We start from the raw sequence: 16,463 nt of genomic DNA, 5'->3' as shown, positions 1-16,463 counted from the left end.
AGGATCTGATTCCAATTATTCAATTATCCCTCCACAAACACAGTTTATTATCTGTATTATCTGACTCATGACAATTTATAAATAGCACTTGCTTACACATTTAAGCCTATATAAATGCATGCACCAGTCAGTTATCGGAAAAGACGTTAAATAGAAATACAACAATTGACAAAAATTACCGTTTTTGTCACTCAAATTCTGCACACATGGGTGAGCCTAAAACGTGTCATATTTTATCTAGAAGTTTAAAAAATTGCATAATAAAATGAATCATATTATTAAATAGTAAAAAAATTATATTATGTCATTTACTCACTCTCTTTTCATTTCAAACATGACTTTCTTTCTTCTACAAAACACAAAAGAAGATATTTTAAAGAATGTTGGTAACCGAACATTGGTACACATTGGTACGCATTGGTTTTGTGTGAGTGCAATAGAAGTAAATGGGTTGTTTGGTTACCAACATTCTTTAAAATATCTTCTTTTGCGTTTCACTGAAGAAAGTTATAGAGGTTTGAAATGAGAAGATGATTGAAGAATTTTAATTTTTGGGTGAATTATCCATTTATCACTATTGATTTTTGCATTGCAACAATAATTGTGTAGTTTTATACACACACATACAAAATAATAGCATTAGTCAATATTATATAGTAAATAGTTGGGAAAATCTGGTTATTCTGTTCTGGGTTAATGTCTTGACTGATGTAGAAAACGAAGGTTTGATGGGTAACCTGGTGACCTGAGCTTGAAACCAATAGTTTCTTCCTGAGGTCACCCCTAAGGTATGATAAAAAGTGGATGTGTGTTTGTACATGTCAAGCTAGCTCTGCTGTCCACACTCAGCAGTGTGGGGCTGTTGTAGGCAGAGCACATGTACTTGATGTTAAAGTTGTACAGTTAGGGGCTGTTGATGGGTCTCGGTAGAGTCCAGGAGACCCATGTCTGGATGGTGTCGGGCCATTAGACCTGGCTAAACCAGATCTCATAATCACTTCCAGATGGCAGAAGTCTTCTAGCTCAGTAAAGCTCAGATCAGCGACTGTATGAAAATGTAATGAGCCACAGATGATCATGGGATGTGTAGGCATATGGGCTGAAATCTGTTTGATGACTTTAGGAGCTTGAGTCGTGTAAGAGCAGAGGACTGGCTGTTAAATTAGATTTGCTTTTGCCTACAAATAATATTTGGTGCACATTCTGTAATTTGATTATGTAGAGATTTGAGAAGAATGTGACGCTGCATGGATCACAAAACCAGTTATAGGTCGCGAGGGTATATCTGCAGAGTTTGGTTCCAAAATGAGATTGACATTTCAAAAATCATGTTTTTTGTATGTTATCATGTTTTATTGTGTTAGTAAGATGTACTTTTTTTGTTATTTTTGCTTAAATAAAAAAAAACTCCAGTTTGATTGATATCAATTTGAATGTAAAATAAAACAAATATGATGTTTGACCAAAAAAAAAAGGATTTATCGCATTTTGGATCCAAACTCTTCATTTGAAGCAGAAGCCAAAAATACATTGTAGGCTACAGGTTAAAAGTATATATTTTTCATGTATGCCAAAAATCATTAGGATATTATGTAAAGATCATGTTCCATGAAGATATTTTGTAAGTTTCCTACCGTAAATATATCAAAACTTTATTTTTGCTCTTTGGGATTTACTCACTAAAGTTTGGTATCTATGTAACGCTTAGAATTTCAGCTTTTGGGTTCATCCCCACAACGTAAACATTACCAGTGATAAATCACCTAAAAGCAACACTTGAGTAAAAGTACAAATGTCTTGCCAGAAAATGACTTCGGTAGAAGTGAAAGTAACCTTTTAGAATTTGACTTGAGTGGTTTAAAGTAAAGTTTAAGCAAAAAAAGAGCGCTTGCATAGAAATGTAAAACTTTAAAAAAACTCTGTCTCAAGCTTGGTAGTTTTATCTGGAACAACATGTTGCCAAATTGCTATCAATCAAAATACAAGTTGAGAAACCACATATTTATTAATTTACTTTATAAAAGAATAGTTCCCTCCCACCCCCAATATTATCCCTCCAAGAAAACAACTTGGAACAAAATCACAGCAAATCTGTCTGGCACTTACTTCTTTCTTTCCTTGCATTTCCTTTACAGTAACAACCCAGTCATTTGATAATTCATTCAAACTGAGTAATGTGCTTTTTATCTTTAAAATAATCAGCACATTAAAACCTTGTGTTGAAATTAACCGCGTTAAACTTTAACCAATGATTGGTTCAGCACTGTCATGGTGAACGGATCAACGACTTGCTATTACAGTTCTGTTTCTATGCTTTTATTTTGTATTAATGAACATGTGGAGTGGAATAAAGTAAAAGTCTGCAGAAGCACTGAAGTACTTTTACTTCGTTGCATTAAAACACTGGTCGTTACAGTGGTAAGCCAATAGATAGTGTTAAAATAAACCAGTTTCTTCTTATTATTAGTAAGTTTACAGTAACTTTAAAGTGAACTTTTTAACAACTTTAAAGGCGATTTTCTCAATATTTCGTTTTTTGTTGCACCCTAAGTTACCATATTTTGATCTTGTTTCTCGGCCAAATGAAGTCACTTCCTAACAAGCCATACATCAATGGAAAGATAAATTATTCAGTTTACATTTTATGATCTCAATTTCGAAAAATTGACCCTTATGTATGATTTTGTGATCGAGGGCCACAAATGTTTGTCATGTGCATTGTGATTTGACAAGAATATTCTGGGTTCCGCCTTTTTTGTCACATCATAAATTGTTAAACATGTGTCTTTCTGTCTGTGTTTTTTCAGTGAGGAGAGTTATACAGTTATAGACTACGCACTAAGGGATCAAATCAGGGTGGAGTCATGTCATCCAGAAGAACTGAATCTTTCTCCTGTACGTGCCACGACGGGAATGTTAACGTCACGACAGAATGTGGCCAGTCACCTGTTTAAAATACGATTCCGCAGCAACCACTCCGGAGACGACGTGAGCATGATCTTGGGGGCGGAGCTACTGTAAGTTCTTGAATATTAATATTCATTACCTCTGCATTTCTCCATTTTTTTTATTTGATACATTTTTATCGAACTATTTTAACTATTAAGTCAAGATATTCTAAACTCAATAAAATACCCTCATTTTACTTGCTCTATAGGGGGCATTCAGTGGAGTCTCTTTCCCTTTCCAATTACACTTTCCAAGAGTTTCCAATGTCATATTTTGCTGCCAGTTATTCTGTACTTTACCTTGAGTTTTAATATTACAGTAAATCAGACATGTGCTGACATAAACTTTAATTGCTAGGGACTTTCTATGATCTTCCCACCTGTCATCACTTCACATAAGTACATGAAGCAACCACAGATTTAGCGAAACATTAAGAGAGATATTACGTTGACTCAACCGACACGCCCTTTGTTTATAATAAGGGTTTGTGGTTTTGGGACAGAGTGTTTGGAACTAGCTTGTGATGGTAAAGTAAATTTTTCATCCAAGTTGTGTGAATAAATCACATGAATTATGTCAAACAGAGATATAAGCACATTACAAGAGCTTTTTAGTCTGTGTATGACAGCAGAACAAGTTTGGCGAAGGAATTTTAGCCGTGTCTCTGTTCTTGTTTTGAGGACTGAGGTCAGGAACGTGAAGAATTGAACAGAAGTAAGAATTTTTGAACAGCTGCACATTTGTATCATTCCAGCACTCTCATCTCTCCAATATAATCCTCCTCTTTCATTTCATAGCCAGAAAACATTGAACGCATTTAGAGAGGTCCTCTTTTCAAGAGTGTTCTTTTTCAAAATCCACTTATATTAGTCACGGTTTACGCGACCGTTTCCTACTTTACTTTTAAGTCTTCTGTATTTCGCACTTGTTTTTCATCATGGCGAGTCAGGTTACTAAATACTGAATGGGTATTGATGTGTAATCGCAGGTTGTCATATGTGCTCTTGGTTGGGACATCATATGCTTGACCGCTTCGAATAAAGACTCCATATGTTCATGTTATCCAGCAAACATTTTGTATGACCAGTGAAGATCACAGTTCTGAATGCACGCGCAACCACCCGTCCTCCCTTTCTCCCTGCTCAACATCAGATAGTGCGAGCAAATATTCGACTTAAATAAACAAGCTTCTTTTCAATTTCCCCTCTCGAATAGCTGTGGTTTTCTTTCCAAAGTTTCTTCTGTTGAAAGGTTTCTCAAATTTGTACTATGGACCACAAACCAAATAATAACTTTCATTTTTGCTCAAGTAATTTAAAGCACAGTCTGGCCGGCTCAGACAGCCTCCATAAAGCTGTTTATTTTAAATGCCTGAGGAATGACACGGTTCTTTGTTGCACACTTAAAGACCTTTGGCATGTTATTAAACCCATCCAGATTTGAGTCAGGTACTCTAAATCGTTTCATATACGGGTGTGTTAATGCACAAGTTTACGAATTGTGAAATTGTTGTGAGGGATTGTATATTGTGAAAATCTTAGTTTTGCTTTAATCTGCTTTTGTATCGGAATTATAATTCTAGCTTTACTTCGATTAAACTACTGTTTGTGCACAAATACCTGTAGCTATTTGTGATGCTTCTGCGTTATTCAGGCAGTCAAGAAAATCAGGGTTTTAGATCAGTGCTTCGTTCAAATTGAAGTCATATTTACCCAACTTTTTTTTTATAAAATTTTGGCGGTTTAGGCCTTTTAATATTGAAATTTGTGTTGTCATGTCCAGTCGGACCACACTTTGGCACATTCATTTCAACAAATATAAAAAAATCAAGATCACAGAGGATGCATTGGGTTTGGCCATCACAACTGTGTTGTAGATGTTTGTGAATGTATACGCCAAATAAAATCACTCCTAAAACTAAAATAAATCACTGAAGCGAGAAATTGCCTTTGGATATTATGTGACGTAATTTCATCTACAGCTAAAAGGTAATAAGACCCGCTGTTTCCCCCTCAAAGTCTCTCATTGTTCTCTTATGAAAGATTTAAACGTTTTTTTTGTAAAGCCACTTTCTTTTGACTTATAAAAGTATCTGTTACCTATAGATCATTTACTGCTGTACATCTCAGGAGTGTGTATGCATGTTGAATGTGTAATGTTAGGTCAGAGATTGAAAATGTACTTTCTAGGTAGAATTTCAAACAGAATAAGTTTTGAGACAGAGTAAAGTTCAGAGACATCTCTTTTGCCGTGAATGTGATTATATGGTGTAACTTCAGCTTCTGATGAAGAGTCCACATGACTGTGGGTCCTTAGAGGACCTTTCGTTTGCACACGACAAGTTCTTCCACATTTCTGGATGTACGTCCACCCTGAAGTCTCCTCCCTACATAGTGTCTAATTACACACGCCATTCATTCTGCTGAGAGGGGCTTATTCAATAAGAAATCCTTCATTATAGTTTGACTTTCTGTGTAGACGCGTCATCCCATTGGTAATCCCCCAACTCTCCCTTTTGAAAACAGCGTTTTTATTTAGACCGCCATTGTGATGTCATCGGCGGCAGGTTTTTTTTTTTGTACTGTGCTCGTTCAACTGTAGTACCTTAGGGACAGTACATTGTTCCAGCCCGTTGCTAGGCGATCAAATATTGTCGGGAGCTCGAGTCGTCTCTGCTTCTTTTCTGCCCACTAAGTGCCTGTTTGAGTATTCAGGTGGTGTAACCGTCACTACTGTATTTCTTAAAGACACTCACCCTGTACCTCCTGTATATATGATTAAGATAATGTATCGGTTTTATCTGAATTTAAAAGGCCACATGTTGCCGTTTTTTCTAAAGTGTTCATGTTTTATGGATGCTTCTTCATTTTCTGTTTGCCTCCAGGTGGAGTATGAATAGTTTGAATAGGATGTATAGCCTCTACAGGTTCACAGATGCTCTCATTGACATTTCACTTTATTTTAAATCATCTTTAAAGGAATTTTGCCCCTCAGCTGTACGAAAGCTTGTGAGACGTGTTGAAGCAGAGAAGCGTGCAGGAGACTTCACCAGATAATGATGAGTCTCAGAATAGGAATGATCCTATAGGGTTGTTTTAAAATAGTTGTTTCCAACTGGTTCTACTTGGACACCAAATGGGCACCAAAATGTGTTCATTGTACAAAAATCATTGTATCAAACGTTTAAAATGCGTTTATATGATCATGAACTACATTCAATAGAAAACGATGGGGCTGAATAGGAAATAGAACATTTGGTTGGTCTAGTTAAGATTTTTATATATATATGAATTATATATGCCGATAATTCCCACATTGTGGTGTGCGTAAACCATGTTTATTAAACTCTGCTTCACCTGTGATAAGAATAAGCTGTTCTGTTGTTTTAATCATGGTTTTCACAAGCCTTCACAAGAACAGACCTGTGTTTTCTAGGCGGAGAATCCCAATGCTGACTGTTTACTTTTATTTATGGAACCAATTTGTTTCTACAACACTGAACATAATGTGTAAAAGAAGCTCTTTCTTAAACAATCACTTTAAGTGTATTTTAAGAACACATAAGGGAACAATTCATGTCAAACATTGCAAAGTACAACTGATATGTGTGTGCTTAGAATTTGGCATTATTTATGACTGAACTGTTCTCTCTCTCCCTCATACACGCATACCTCACACTCTCCTGCACATTTTTCCACCCAGCCCGTCTGACTCAGTGTAAATCATTCTGTAATTTTACTTGATGTCATCAGCTGGAGTAATGCACAGCAGTATGAAAGCGTTTGCTACCTGTTGTTATCATGTGTGCTCAAATTCCAGGGATGTGAAAAGGCAGCTGCCCTTCCCACGCTCGCTAGACACCCTGGAGAGAGCGGCCGAGGGCTCATTTAAACATATTTTTCTTTATAACTGTCTCATCACGCTCTCTGTGCCTGTCCAATTATTAGATGTACAAATAATGGATGGTGGTTGACTCTTATATTGTTTCCTCATAACAGTATTCAGAGTTAATAAAGATTATCATCATTATTAAATTAGTCATATTTAAGGAATGTGTTACTGGGGTCGATAATTTAATCAAAAATGTGTGTGAAGTATTGAACTGGGGTGTGTGACCTGTACTATTTGTTCTACATGAATAACTGGAAGTAGATGTGCTTTTTATGTATTAGACTTTGTGATCTTGTCAGTAAACACCTCAACAGCCTTGTATTGATGTGGTGTGTTTTGCATGCCAAACCACTATGCTACTATTGTTTTTAATTCTTGTTTTACATGCGTTTAATGATGCATGCTCATCTTTGCATACCAGGACTGTGAATTGTATCGGTTTATGAAGAATTTCAACCAGGGAAGTTGGCACAACCAATACTTAAAGGTGGAGTGGTTTATTTAGAAACTTTAAACTACTAGCACTGAAATTATAATTCCACGCCCTATGCGATTCGCCGTCCAAAGCCACGCTTGCTCCAAACACATGAATGTATTTCGTAAATCCACGTCACAATTTACAAACCAAATTTGTTAAATTCTTCTCAAAGCGTGTACATACCTGTCCGAAAGAAAGAGTGGCTTGGTATCGTCTTTCAGACCCTTCGCCTGCCCGAGCTGTCTCCATCGTGTAAAAGCTGAACCGATGTTAATTCAAGTTTTTCCTCTTTCATCCAGATGTTTTTTCGTAACTGCTTTTTCAAAAATGGACTTTCGTTTTGTAGGTTACCTTGTTGTCGGTTCCGCACGAAAGATTGGTCGGTGCTGATTGTCCGCCATGTATGACGTATGATGTCTGCGTGAACAGTTTGCGCAGTTGTGTGCAAAATACGTTGGCTGAAAATGTACACATGACCAGTCACAGCTCAATTGGGTGAACTTTTTTTGGTCCTACGCCTTTCACAGACGATATAGAATTAAACAAAATATGATTTTACCACTATACTTGATTGCTTTCAGGATGTAAAGAGATTTCCAACCAGCACTACAAAATCTATTTCTGTACAGGATCACCTATTCTGCCTTTAAATGTCTTCCCTTTCGAACCACTGCGGTGGCTGACACAAGACGAAGATGCCGTCACGTTTTTGCTTCTAGGAGATAACGTATTTATGACACATGTTCTGTAGAGCAGGGGTTCCCAAAGTAGTGGTCTGGACCCCAGGGGGTCGCAAGATGTTTTTTTTTTATTAGGAATAACATATTAATTAATCAATAAGTTAAGTGAAAAATAAAATCATGCAAATAAAAGGTCATCACCTATGACCCCTGAGGTGATTATGTCACATTAGTGACCACATTAGGTTAGGTGCGGCAGGTAAATTTACAGCACCACGTTAAACATTCCCATATTATTTTTCAGGCTTTAAATTTGGGATATTCATCGAAATGAAACTTTGGTTAATATTGACCAAAGACAGCGCATGGAGGAGGGCAGAGAAGCGCTACAGTCAGAAAGGCTATCTTCCTCATGTAGGCTTTCAAAAGAGGTCGGCGTTTTCATAAAAAGCACATCCATCAGCACTCGAATGAGTTTGATGAAATTTGACCATCTGTAGTAATAGTACATGGTGTATGTATAACAACAAGTAAAAATAGTGGGGGTCTCGAATCCCTGGCACTGTTATTTTGGGGGTCGCTGGCCGAAAAGTTTGGGAACACCTGCTGTAGAGCAGTTTGTCCATTTAGGGCTACAATAAGGTGAATCCACCTTAAGGGGGCCCATGTAAGGGGGCCTGTGGTGTATGTAGATAGAAATATGAACTGTAGGTATTATTCAGTGAATGAGTCATATCACACTCATTAGCATCAACATTCGCAGTAATGGTCTAGGCGAGGGGCCTTCATGACCCTTTTGCTGTTCATGGGACTAGAACGAGCCAATGACTCACACAGCTGGTCAGCTCAGATCTTGAAAGTAGATGAGAAATTGGAGTGGCATCTGTGAGCTCGGTCAGGCCGAGCGTCACGCAGGCTGTCTAACTCATATTCGGATCTCTGTATGCAATGCAAGTCTAATGCAATGGACAGGGTCACGCACCCCTGCATGTGATAAAGCTAGTGATCAGCTGGGTTATATCGATGTTGAATTTGACTGTATTACGCAGCTATGATTCTTTCTTTAGGAAGCAATTTAATTAAGAGTCTAAAAAAATGCTGTGTCTTCTCTTTCTTGAGAACTGTGGTGCTGTGTTCTCACTGAAACTGAATAAACACAAGGGCTTAGAAGGAAGAACAGAAGCTTCTTGTACTATGAGTGCTTTGGCAGGGTCAAGTTTCTCAAGGTAACATTACCTGGGACTGAAGGTGTGTATCAGTGAATGGAGCAGAAGGATGAAGGAATGTCACTGCTTTTAAATGTTTTTGTTTACATTGCATAGTTTTTTACATCATAGACGGTGATTAAAGTTTAATGATGTATTTGTTTTTTTTGGCAGTAATGAGAGGGCCAGGTGGATCAGTGCCCTGGGACAGACCAACAGTGACACTAAGAATGCAGACAGAACAAGTGAGTAAAGCCACATTTAGACCAACAGCTCCACTCTCTGTTCGAAAGGTGTATTACACTACAAACACTTACCAGCTAGTGATGTCATCTGGGGACCCAAGCCAACAAGTTATCATGAGAAAATGAGCAATCTAGTCAAGTAATTGAGTTATAAGTGATGCAACTGTTCCTTATTTTTATTAACACTGTTGTTTTTATGAACCAAAAATGGTTACATAGTTTTGATTATATTCTTACAATTTACCATGCTTCCACTTCAAAGGGACTATGATGTCATCAAGTGTGATGTCATCCTCTCTGTTAGATGCCAAGCAGGTGGAGGTGACAAGGACATACACAGCGAGGCAGCCGGACGAGCTCTCTCTGCAGGTGGCTGATGTTGTGCTGGTCTCCCAGACAGTTGACGGTGAGTTCACCTGCTTCATGTTTCCTCCCTAAAGCTCAGAATCTGCTCTCTTTTTAAGATTACGATCTCTTAAATCAGTGTTTGTGTTACACAGAATGAGTTAGTTGTGGTCTGTAGTTTATGGATGTGTTATGGTTATTGTTTCAAAAAGAATCACCGCAGGGATGTTTTTATGTGATGCTTAACTGAAGGTCTCTGTTTTGATGGCGCCGGTCAGCGGGTCAAGTAGGGGTCTCACTTGAGCTGGTGCTCGATGGCTGGCTTTCATGATGAAAGGGCAGGGCTCACGGGATAGGGCTTCAAAGAGCCCTTCAATCTTTTAATGGGCATTAAATATACAAAAGATAGTTGAAAGCAGACTTTATTTTTGAACATTTCATCCTGCTCTGAAAAGAGAGATTTTTTGAAATCTCTTCACAACAATAATCATCAAAGGAGAGCATTTGTGTTAGAAAAAAACTGTACTATAAAAAGCACAACGAGTCTTGATTTGAAGACTGAAGTGTTTATTTGTAGTGAAAATTATTTATTGCGAGCAATACTTCAGCAAATGTTTTTTAATCAAAATAATTGATTTAATAATTGTGTTCCAATCCTGTATGAACTAAAAGAAAAAAAGCAGCACACGTATTATGGACTACATTTTTTTGATTTTCTGAAGCTTGAAATGCCTAGTCCTAAAAGCCCAAATATTTTTCAAATACCTTTTTTCAACGGAAGAATGTGAGCTTCTATTTTGGCAGAACACATTTCTTAAGACTTGAACTAACATCTGGCTGTGTTTCAGGATGGTATGAAGGGGAGCGTCTGCGGGATGGCGAGAGGGGCTGGTTTCTTTCCGAGTGTGCCGAGCACATCACCTGCCAGGCGACCATTGAGAAGAACATGCAGAGGATGGACCGTCTGCAGGGCCTCGAGACCAATGTCTGAGTCTGTTTTACCTCCTAACCCTTCACAATGCTTATGAAGACGACTGTGGATGGAGTCTAAACACTACAGAACCAAAAACACTATAGTCGCTTAACACAATAATCACCATATGAAATGATGCTTTTATATAAATCTGGTGATTATTGACTGAGCTCAGAACTCATTTGAAATACGACGGATATAAAAAAGGATAATTTTCTCTGCAATAATGTGCCATTTTTTTAATAATCCAAAGTGACACGAATTCATTTTAATATTTTAATTCAGAGCACTCGTGCATGATATGTGAACGTAACTTGTATAGTTTAAAGTGAAGTTTTTTAGGCAAACAAAAATGTTAAGAATGTTCACACTTTGTATTGACACTCAGGGAACGTAAAGAGATGTTACGGCGTTGTAAATCATACCAAATGTAAATATGTATCTGCTTACCTGAATGTATACACTTGCAAGGTAGTTATGTATGATTTATATACCAGATGCTTTTATGTGCATTTAAAGTGTAAAGATATTTCATTCCTTGAGGTCTTGAAGGTTTACCCCACTACGTGTCCTGTGTGTTTGTAAATAAGACGTACTCCATTGAAAAAGGCTTTTATTATGGTCAGTTTAATGAATAACTGTAAAGACAAAGCCAACCACTTAAATGTGTATAAACAAAATGACGGTCAATATTAAAATAAAACATTACTTACATTACCAGCAATAATCGTCTTGTTTTTAATAGTTTCTGTGGCATTTCTTCCAACATGTACAAGGATTTATGAAAAAAAGTGTAACTGCAGACTCCTCGCTCTTATGTCAATAGCTAAGTATCATTCCAATAAATAAGCTAATCGTGAAAGTTGGTGGTCAATAGCTGCCCCTCCTAGATCCTCCAGCTGGACTTTCCTGTGTGGTTATAAGATCAATGATGGCCGAAATGACAGCACAGTCTTTCGATTGCCCGTCATTCCAGTCCACAGGTTGGGGTTTCTTTATTTTATCCTCCAGTAACACATCCAGCTCCTTCCTCAGGTCCTTATGTAAACAAGAATTTTACTGTACAACTGCAACTTAAAATCCAATACACTTCAATCAATCAATTCAAACAATTAAAAGTGTAAAATTCACAAGAATTGACACGGTATGACTGACACTAACTTTAACAAGGTGAGCGATGCGTGCCGGAGACTGGAAGACGATCCACTCGTCAACAGCGATGGTCTCTTGGTCTTTGTCCTTCTGTATGCTTATATCTCCGCCAAAGAACAGCAGTGAAAATGGTGACACCTCCGTACAGTCATACAAGAAGATCTGAAAAGAGGGAATTCATTCCAATAGTAAACCTCATTTTGAACTGTGATATTTGCAATCTTCCGAAACATTCACAAAAATGGCCACGCCGTCATGCTCATATTTCCATGATGCACATAGTCATGTGTTAAAACACATTCTTCTCCACGCTGAAGCTTGAGCCGACCACAGATGTAATGTGTTTCATTAGATAATGTGATGCTGGGAGCTAGAATGTCACTTTGCCCTGAGGCAGAGCTGTACTCTCATACACAAACACAATGTGTGACATGTATGTGAAAAGAACCCGTAATGAAAGTGAGGAGAGAAAAAATATGATGGAGATGAAGAAAAGTGTCTCTTGCTTCTGGCTTGCTGAAACGCAGTACAGAGTACTAATCGTGATCCCAGGAGCCCGAAAGAGGAAAAGGTTTAACCAGCGGGGAGACGTCGCACAGGTCAGTGCTGTGGATTGTGTGAAACCCTTCACAGGGTCCTCTGAGAATGGAGAGCGAGTGAGGGAATGAGAATGAGAAAAAGACAGACATTCTGACGGGGAAAGACAGTGACTTTAAAATTCTGTTCACCTCATTTTACTCGCTTGAATCAATCTTCACAAATACCTTTCTTTCAAGCATTCTGTCTGTCATCCTCCAAAGTCTCGTTCTGCTCTCTCGATCTCTCCTCCAGGACTACCGGTTTCACACACGAGGCTTAAGGCTAGTCCCAGACTAAAATGAATGTGCGACCTGTCTCAATATTACTTACCCAGAAATATCGTAAAATATATCGTTTTGTCAAAATGCACACCAGTAATGTATTTTTATAAAAGCGACATAAATATCTTAATCTAACTAAGGCAAAGTCCTGGTTTAAGATGAACTGTGTCTGTAAATATGGGCCTAAATTTCTTTTCTTTAATATTTTCACTGTATTTTCCATTTTAATCTCTCCATGCAAAACTTTTCTCCAGGCACGTTCCTTGTCACTCTCATTGGAACCCTTGATTCTGATTGGCCAGTCGCGGCATTTGCAGGTTCGTTATTCCCAGATAACAACCTCTCAAAACTAATAATACACGGTAAACCGGATGCAGCAAATCTTTTTGACAGTTTTATTCGACAAACTAAATATAAATATTTATTTTAATAACATATTTGACATTATATTTACAAATGATTCAACCAAATTGCATGATCGTGACATTTGAACGTCATTTCTTGCCTTGAAGTAAATGGCTTTTCGTCATGGAAGGTCTGCATTGGGTAATAATGAGCTCCAAATATTCCTAATTCACATTTTATGTCCAGTTTTTTCTCATGTGGCAAGTAGCCGTGTAATAAGCGGGATAATATACTAGCATGATGTAAGGGGCTTATTTCTGCGATAACAACCGGCTGCCTGTACATTATCCCTTACTTAAAAATGATTTTCTTCGTTCAGTCCCAGCTTCTTCCACGTGTGGTGCTGAGTCTGTTCTTTAGGACAAAGACTAGACGCCACAGTACAGGAATAATGTAACGTCAAGCTGGTCATTAAATCAACCTCGACAGGCGACTACCTATTACACAGCTACCTAATTAAATAAACATGAAATATTGATTTGGGTGGAAATTACCGTGCGAGAAGAAAGAGACCACGGAGCCATACGAGTAACAAAATAATTAGCTTAGCAATGAGACATGGACAATCATCCAGCTTAGCTGTTATATTACACCAATCAGTGTTGCCAGATCTTCATAAAAACAGCGAAGACAAGCTGAAAAATAACCATAAAAATCTTGTTAATGTCTAAATGTTAAAACAACCCAAAATGAACTAAAATACCGCATTGTCTAGATGAAACCTTTTAGTTCTGAATTCATACTTGCAGTAGATCATTTCTAAATATGATATCTGGGCGGTTCTTGCTTTGTATTGCTGCGTCACTGGGACAAAAAGGCAAAAAAGTTCATATCATTTGATTGTTGCTTTTCTGGCAAAAACAGCTCGAGGCATAAGCGTGTAACCAAGGAGAGAGAGATGCCTGAATTTGTACTCCTTGATATGGTAAGAAGCTTTGATCTCTTTTGAGAGGACGTGTGTTGAAAGGCAGACAGAAACTGAATAAAAGATGGACTGTCTTAAAATGGAGCCTGCATTAAACTACAAATACATGTCCTCTCTCAACACAACTAAACAGTGCTCTTCAACAGAGCGATACACAATTACTCAAGTCCTTTCCTTTCTACACGGGTGTATGGGTAAACGGCCTCCATCTTTAAGTGTTTGAGTGGCTTCGCTTGGATATACAAAAAAAGGACATACATTATACAAATCAAACAAAAGTTCCCTTTGGATGCATTCTCAAATCTAAATATTAATTCTATGCAAGTTAAGTTAATATTTGTTAGAAGGTACGTACACTTGTGGTTCTCATCTTTAGGTGATAGATGAGCCATGTGTAGTTGAACTGAGTTTCTTCGGCATTAACAGACTTAGGATGGATGCAAACTTTCCCATCAGCTTTTGTGGACACTTTTGGAGGCCTGCAACACACACAATTTTAAAACGTGTTACATTATTTAATTTCAGATTTCCAACCTCTTAACACAACACGACAAATGCTTTAAAAAACGTTAACAGAGACTTTACATGGTCATTTAAACCACCTGAACTATTATTTATTTAGATTATTATTATTATTATTTTTTTAAGGCGGGCATTTGCATGGAATTGCCAAATTATACTATATCTATTGAGCTACAGGAACAAGCAAGTTATGTTTTATATAGAGCGAGATGCCAGCAATGCCATGGTTTCGGTTACGAGATAGATATTGACTGATAAAAAACACACTTTAAACACACTTTTGAAAAAAATCATCTGCCAAATGCACAAATGTGAATTGTTTTGTTCTTTTCAAGTTTAGTTGCCAGTTTTATGTCAGACGGTCACTGTAGCTGTTGACAAGACTAGGCAAGAATAATCTACACTATGCGTCAGACTTTCCAAAGATGTGCCAAAAGTCTGGCTGGCAACACTACATTCATGCAAACTGAAGTAACTAATGAATATTTCTATCTAGCACCAAAAAAAACAGAGAGACAAAAGCTCCACTGTGACACTTCCCACACACATTCAACAACGGCAGCATTTCTCTACAAACTCAATGAGGCTGTGCTTCTGCAGTCTTCAGCTAATTCATATAAAGCTGAGTGCTGCACGACTGCTTGAATGTAAAGCGGAAACAAATAGAGCCGGGTTTGAATTATAGACGGAACAGGACTGAATGTGAATAATAGATACAAAGCAGGTGAATAACAGAGCAACAACAGAACTGTGTAGTGATGCACCTTGTGTGCGTAAAAGCTGAAACCACACGTCACTGCTGAGCTTTGCCTCATCACCGTCATGGCGACGATATCTTTAAATCGCCATCGTGACGCGGCTAATAATAGAGTCAGTCAAAAAACACTCAAGTTCGATAGCCAGAGGTAAAAATGTGAGAGAAGGTCCTGAAGTGCATGTGGAGGTTAGATACCGGATCGTTCTCTTATTAGATATCTCTTTCCCTCTATAATTCCTTTCGGTAACGCTTTAGAATATGGCCTGAAATGAACCGCATAATAGAACAGAATTTATAGCGCAACTAATTGTAAAAATAATGTACCTCTAGAATACATATCTGTAGGTAAAGGGGAAAAATATTCAAAGCTTGGGATTTTTTGTATTTATTTATATACTGTTAGTGTTTTAAAAATAAGGGGTAACTATTTTAATATTACGTGGTATGCATGACCTGCAGTATGCTATACAAAGATCTTGAACATGCACTACATTTTGTAATCACAATGTACCCATAAATAAGTCACTGTGGATATTAATTCAGTAAGGGGTTCTTATTTTATTATTATAGCAAACATGAAACAAGGGGAAATGACTGTTTGTCAACTGTAAATTTGTTTTGACTTAAGGATACATTTTTATTTGATTGATTTTAAGATTGTTGGTCACAAATAATTTATTTTAATTATGAGTTATTTTGATGAGTTTTAATGCGTAAAATAAATGTTGATCTTTTAGACTATAATCAAGTATTTCAAGAGCGGTTTGATGTGGATGTTTCTATGACATGCAGTTCCCTCATAAATATGGTTTAAGTTTTCCTTACTCCTTTATTCCCTAAATGTTGCATATCGTTCTCCTTTATCTACAGATATGTACATTAAAGGTACATTATTGATACAATTAGTTACTTTTAAATGCTGTTTATTTATGCGATACATTGAGGGCCGTAATCTAAAGCGTTTCCTTCCTTTTTTCTGTTACGATTGAACAAAGTATATAATGATTTTGATAATGCTATTAATGGTAGTCCTTTATTTAATTAGTGTTAATTGTACTTTAATATCTGCATTTACG

General features: G+C 37.3%; 3 protein-coding genes across 4 annotated transcripts in view; 1 reads left to right on the top strand and 2 right to left on the bottom strand.

The window, feature by feature from the left end:
• The window catches only part of LOC130435820 (rho guanine nucleotide exchange factor 26-like), a 30,308-nt gene extending 19,091 nt beyond the window's left edge, over window positions 1-11,217 (top strand). The window contains exons 12-15 of one of the 2 annotated variants that reach the window (XM_056766672.1): window positions 2,808-3,017; window positions 9,378-9,448; window positions 9,753-9,854; window positions 10,642-11,217. In XM_056766672.1, the coding sequence (XP_056622650.1) occupies window positions 2,808-3,017; window positions 9,378-9,448; window positions 9,753-9,854; window positions 10,642-10,784 (526 nt within the window). In that variant the 3' untranslated portion in view covers window positions 10,785-11,217. Of the gene's footprint in view, window positions 1-2,807; window positions 3,018-9,377; window positions 9,449-9,710; window positions 9,855-10,641 lie in introns of both variants that reach the window. The other variant, XM_056766671.1, reaches the window with a different exon arrangement.
• The window catches only part of LOC130435844 (uncharacterized), a 476,195-nt gene that overhangs the window by 83,851 nt on the left and 375,881 nt on the right, over window positions 1-16,463 (bottom strand). The window lies entirely within an intron of this gene.
• dhx36 (DEAH (Asp-Glu-Ala-His) box polypeptide 36) overlaps window positions 11,363-16,463 on the bottom strand; it is a 28,888-nt gene continuing 23,787 nt past the window's right edge. The window contains exons 23-25 of the mRNA XM_056766670.1: window positions 14,464-14,587; window positions 11,928-12,080; window positions 11,363-11,804 (exon numbers count right to left, since the gene is read on the bottom strand). Coding sequence (XP_056622648.1) covers window positions 11,637-11,804; window positions 11,928-12,080; window positions 14,464-14,587 — 445 coding nt within the window. The 3' untranslated portion in view covers window positions 11,363-11,636. The remainder of the gene's footprint in view (window positions 11,805-11,927; window positions 12,081-14,463; window positions 14,588-16,463) is intronic.

This window comes from Triplophysa dalaica, chromosome 14 (assembly GCF_015846415.1).
Source record: "Triplophysa dalaica isolate WHDGS20190420 chromosome 14, ASM1584641v1, whole genome shotgun sequence".
Classification (NCBI taxonomy): Eukaryota; Metazoa; Chordata; class Actinopteri; order Cypriniformes; family Nemacheilidae; genus Triplophysa; species Triplophysa dalaica.
This window is presented reverse-complemented; position numbering and strand designations above follow the sequence as displayed.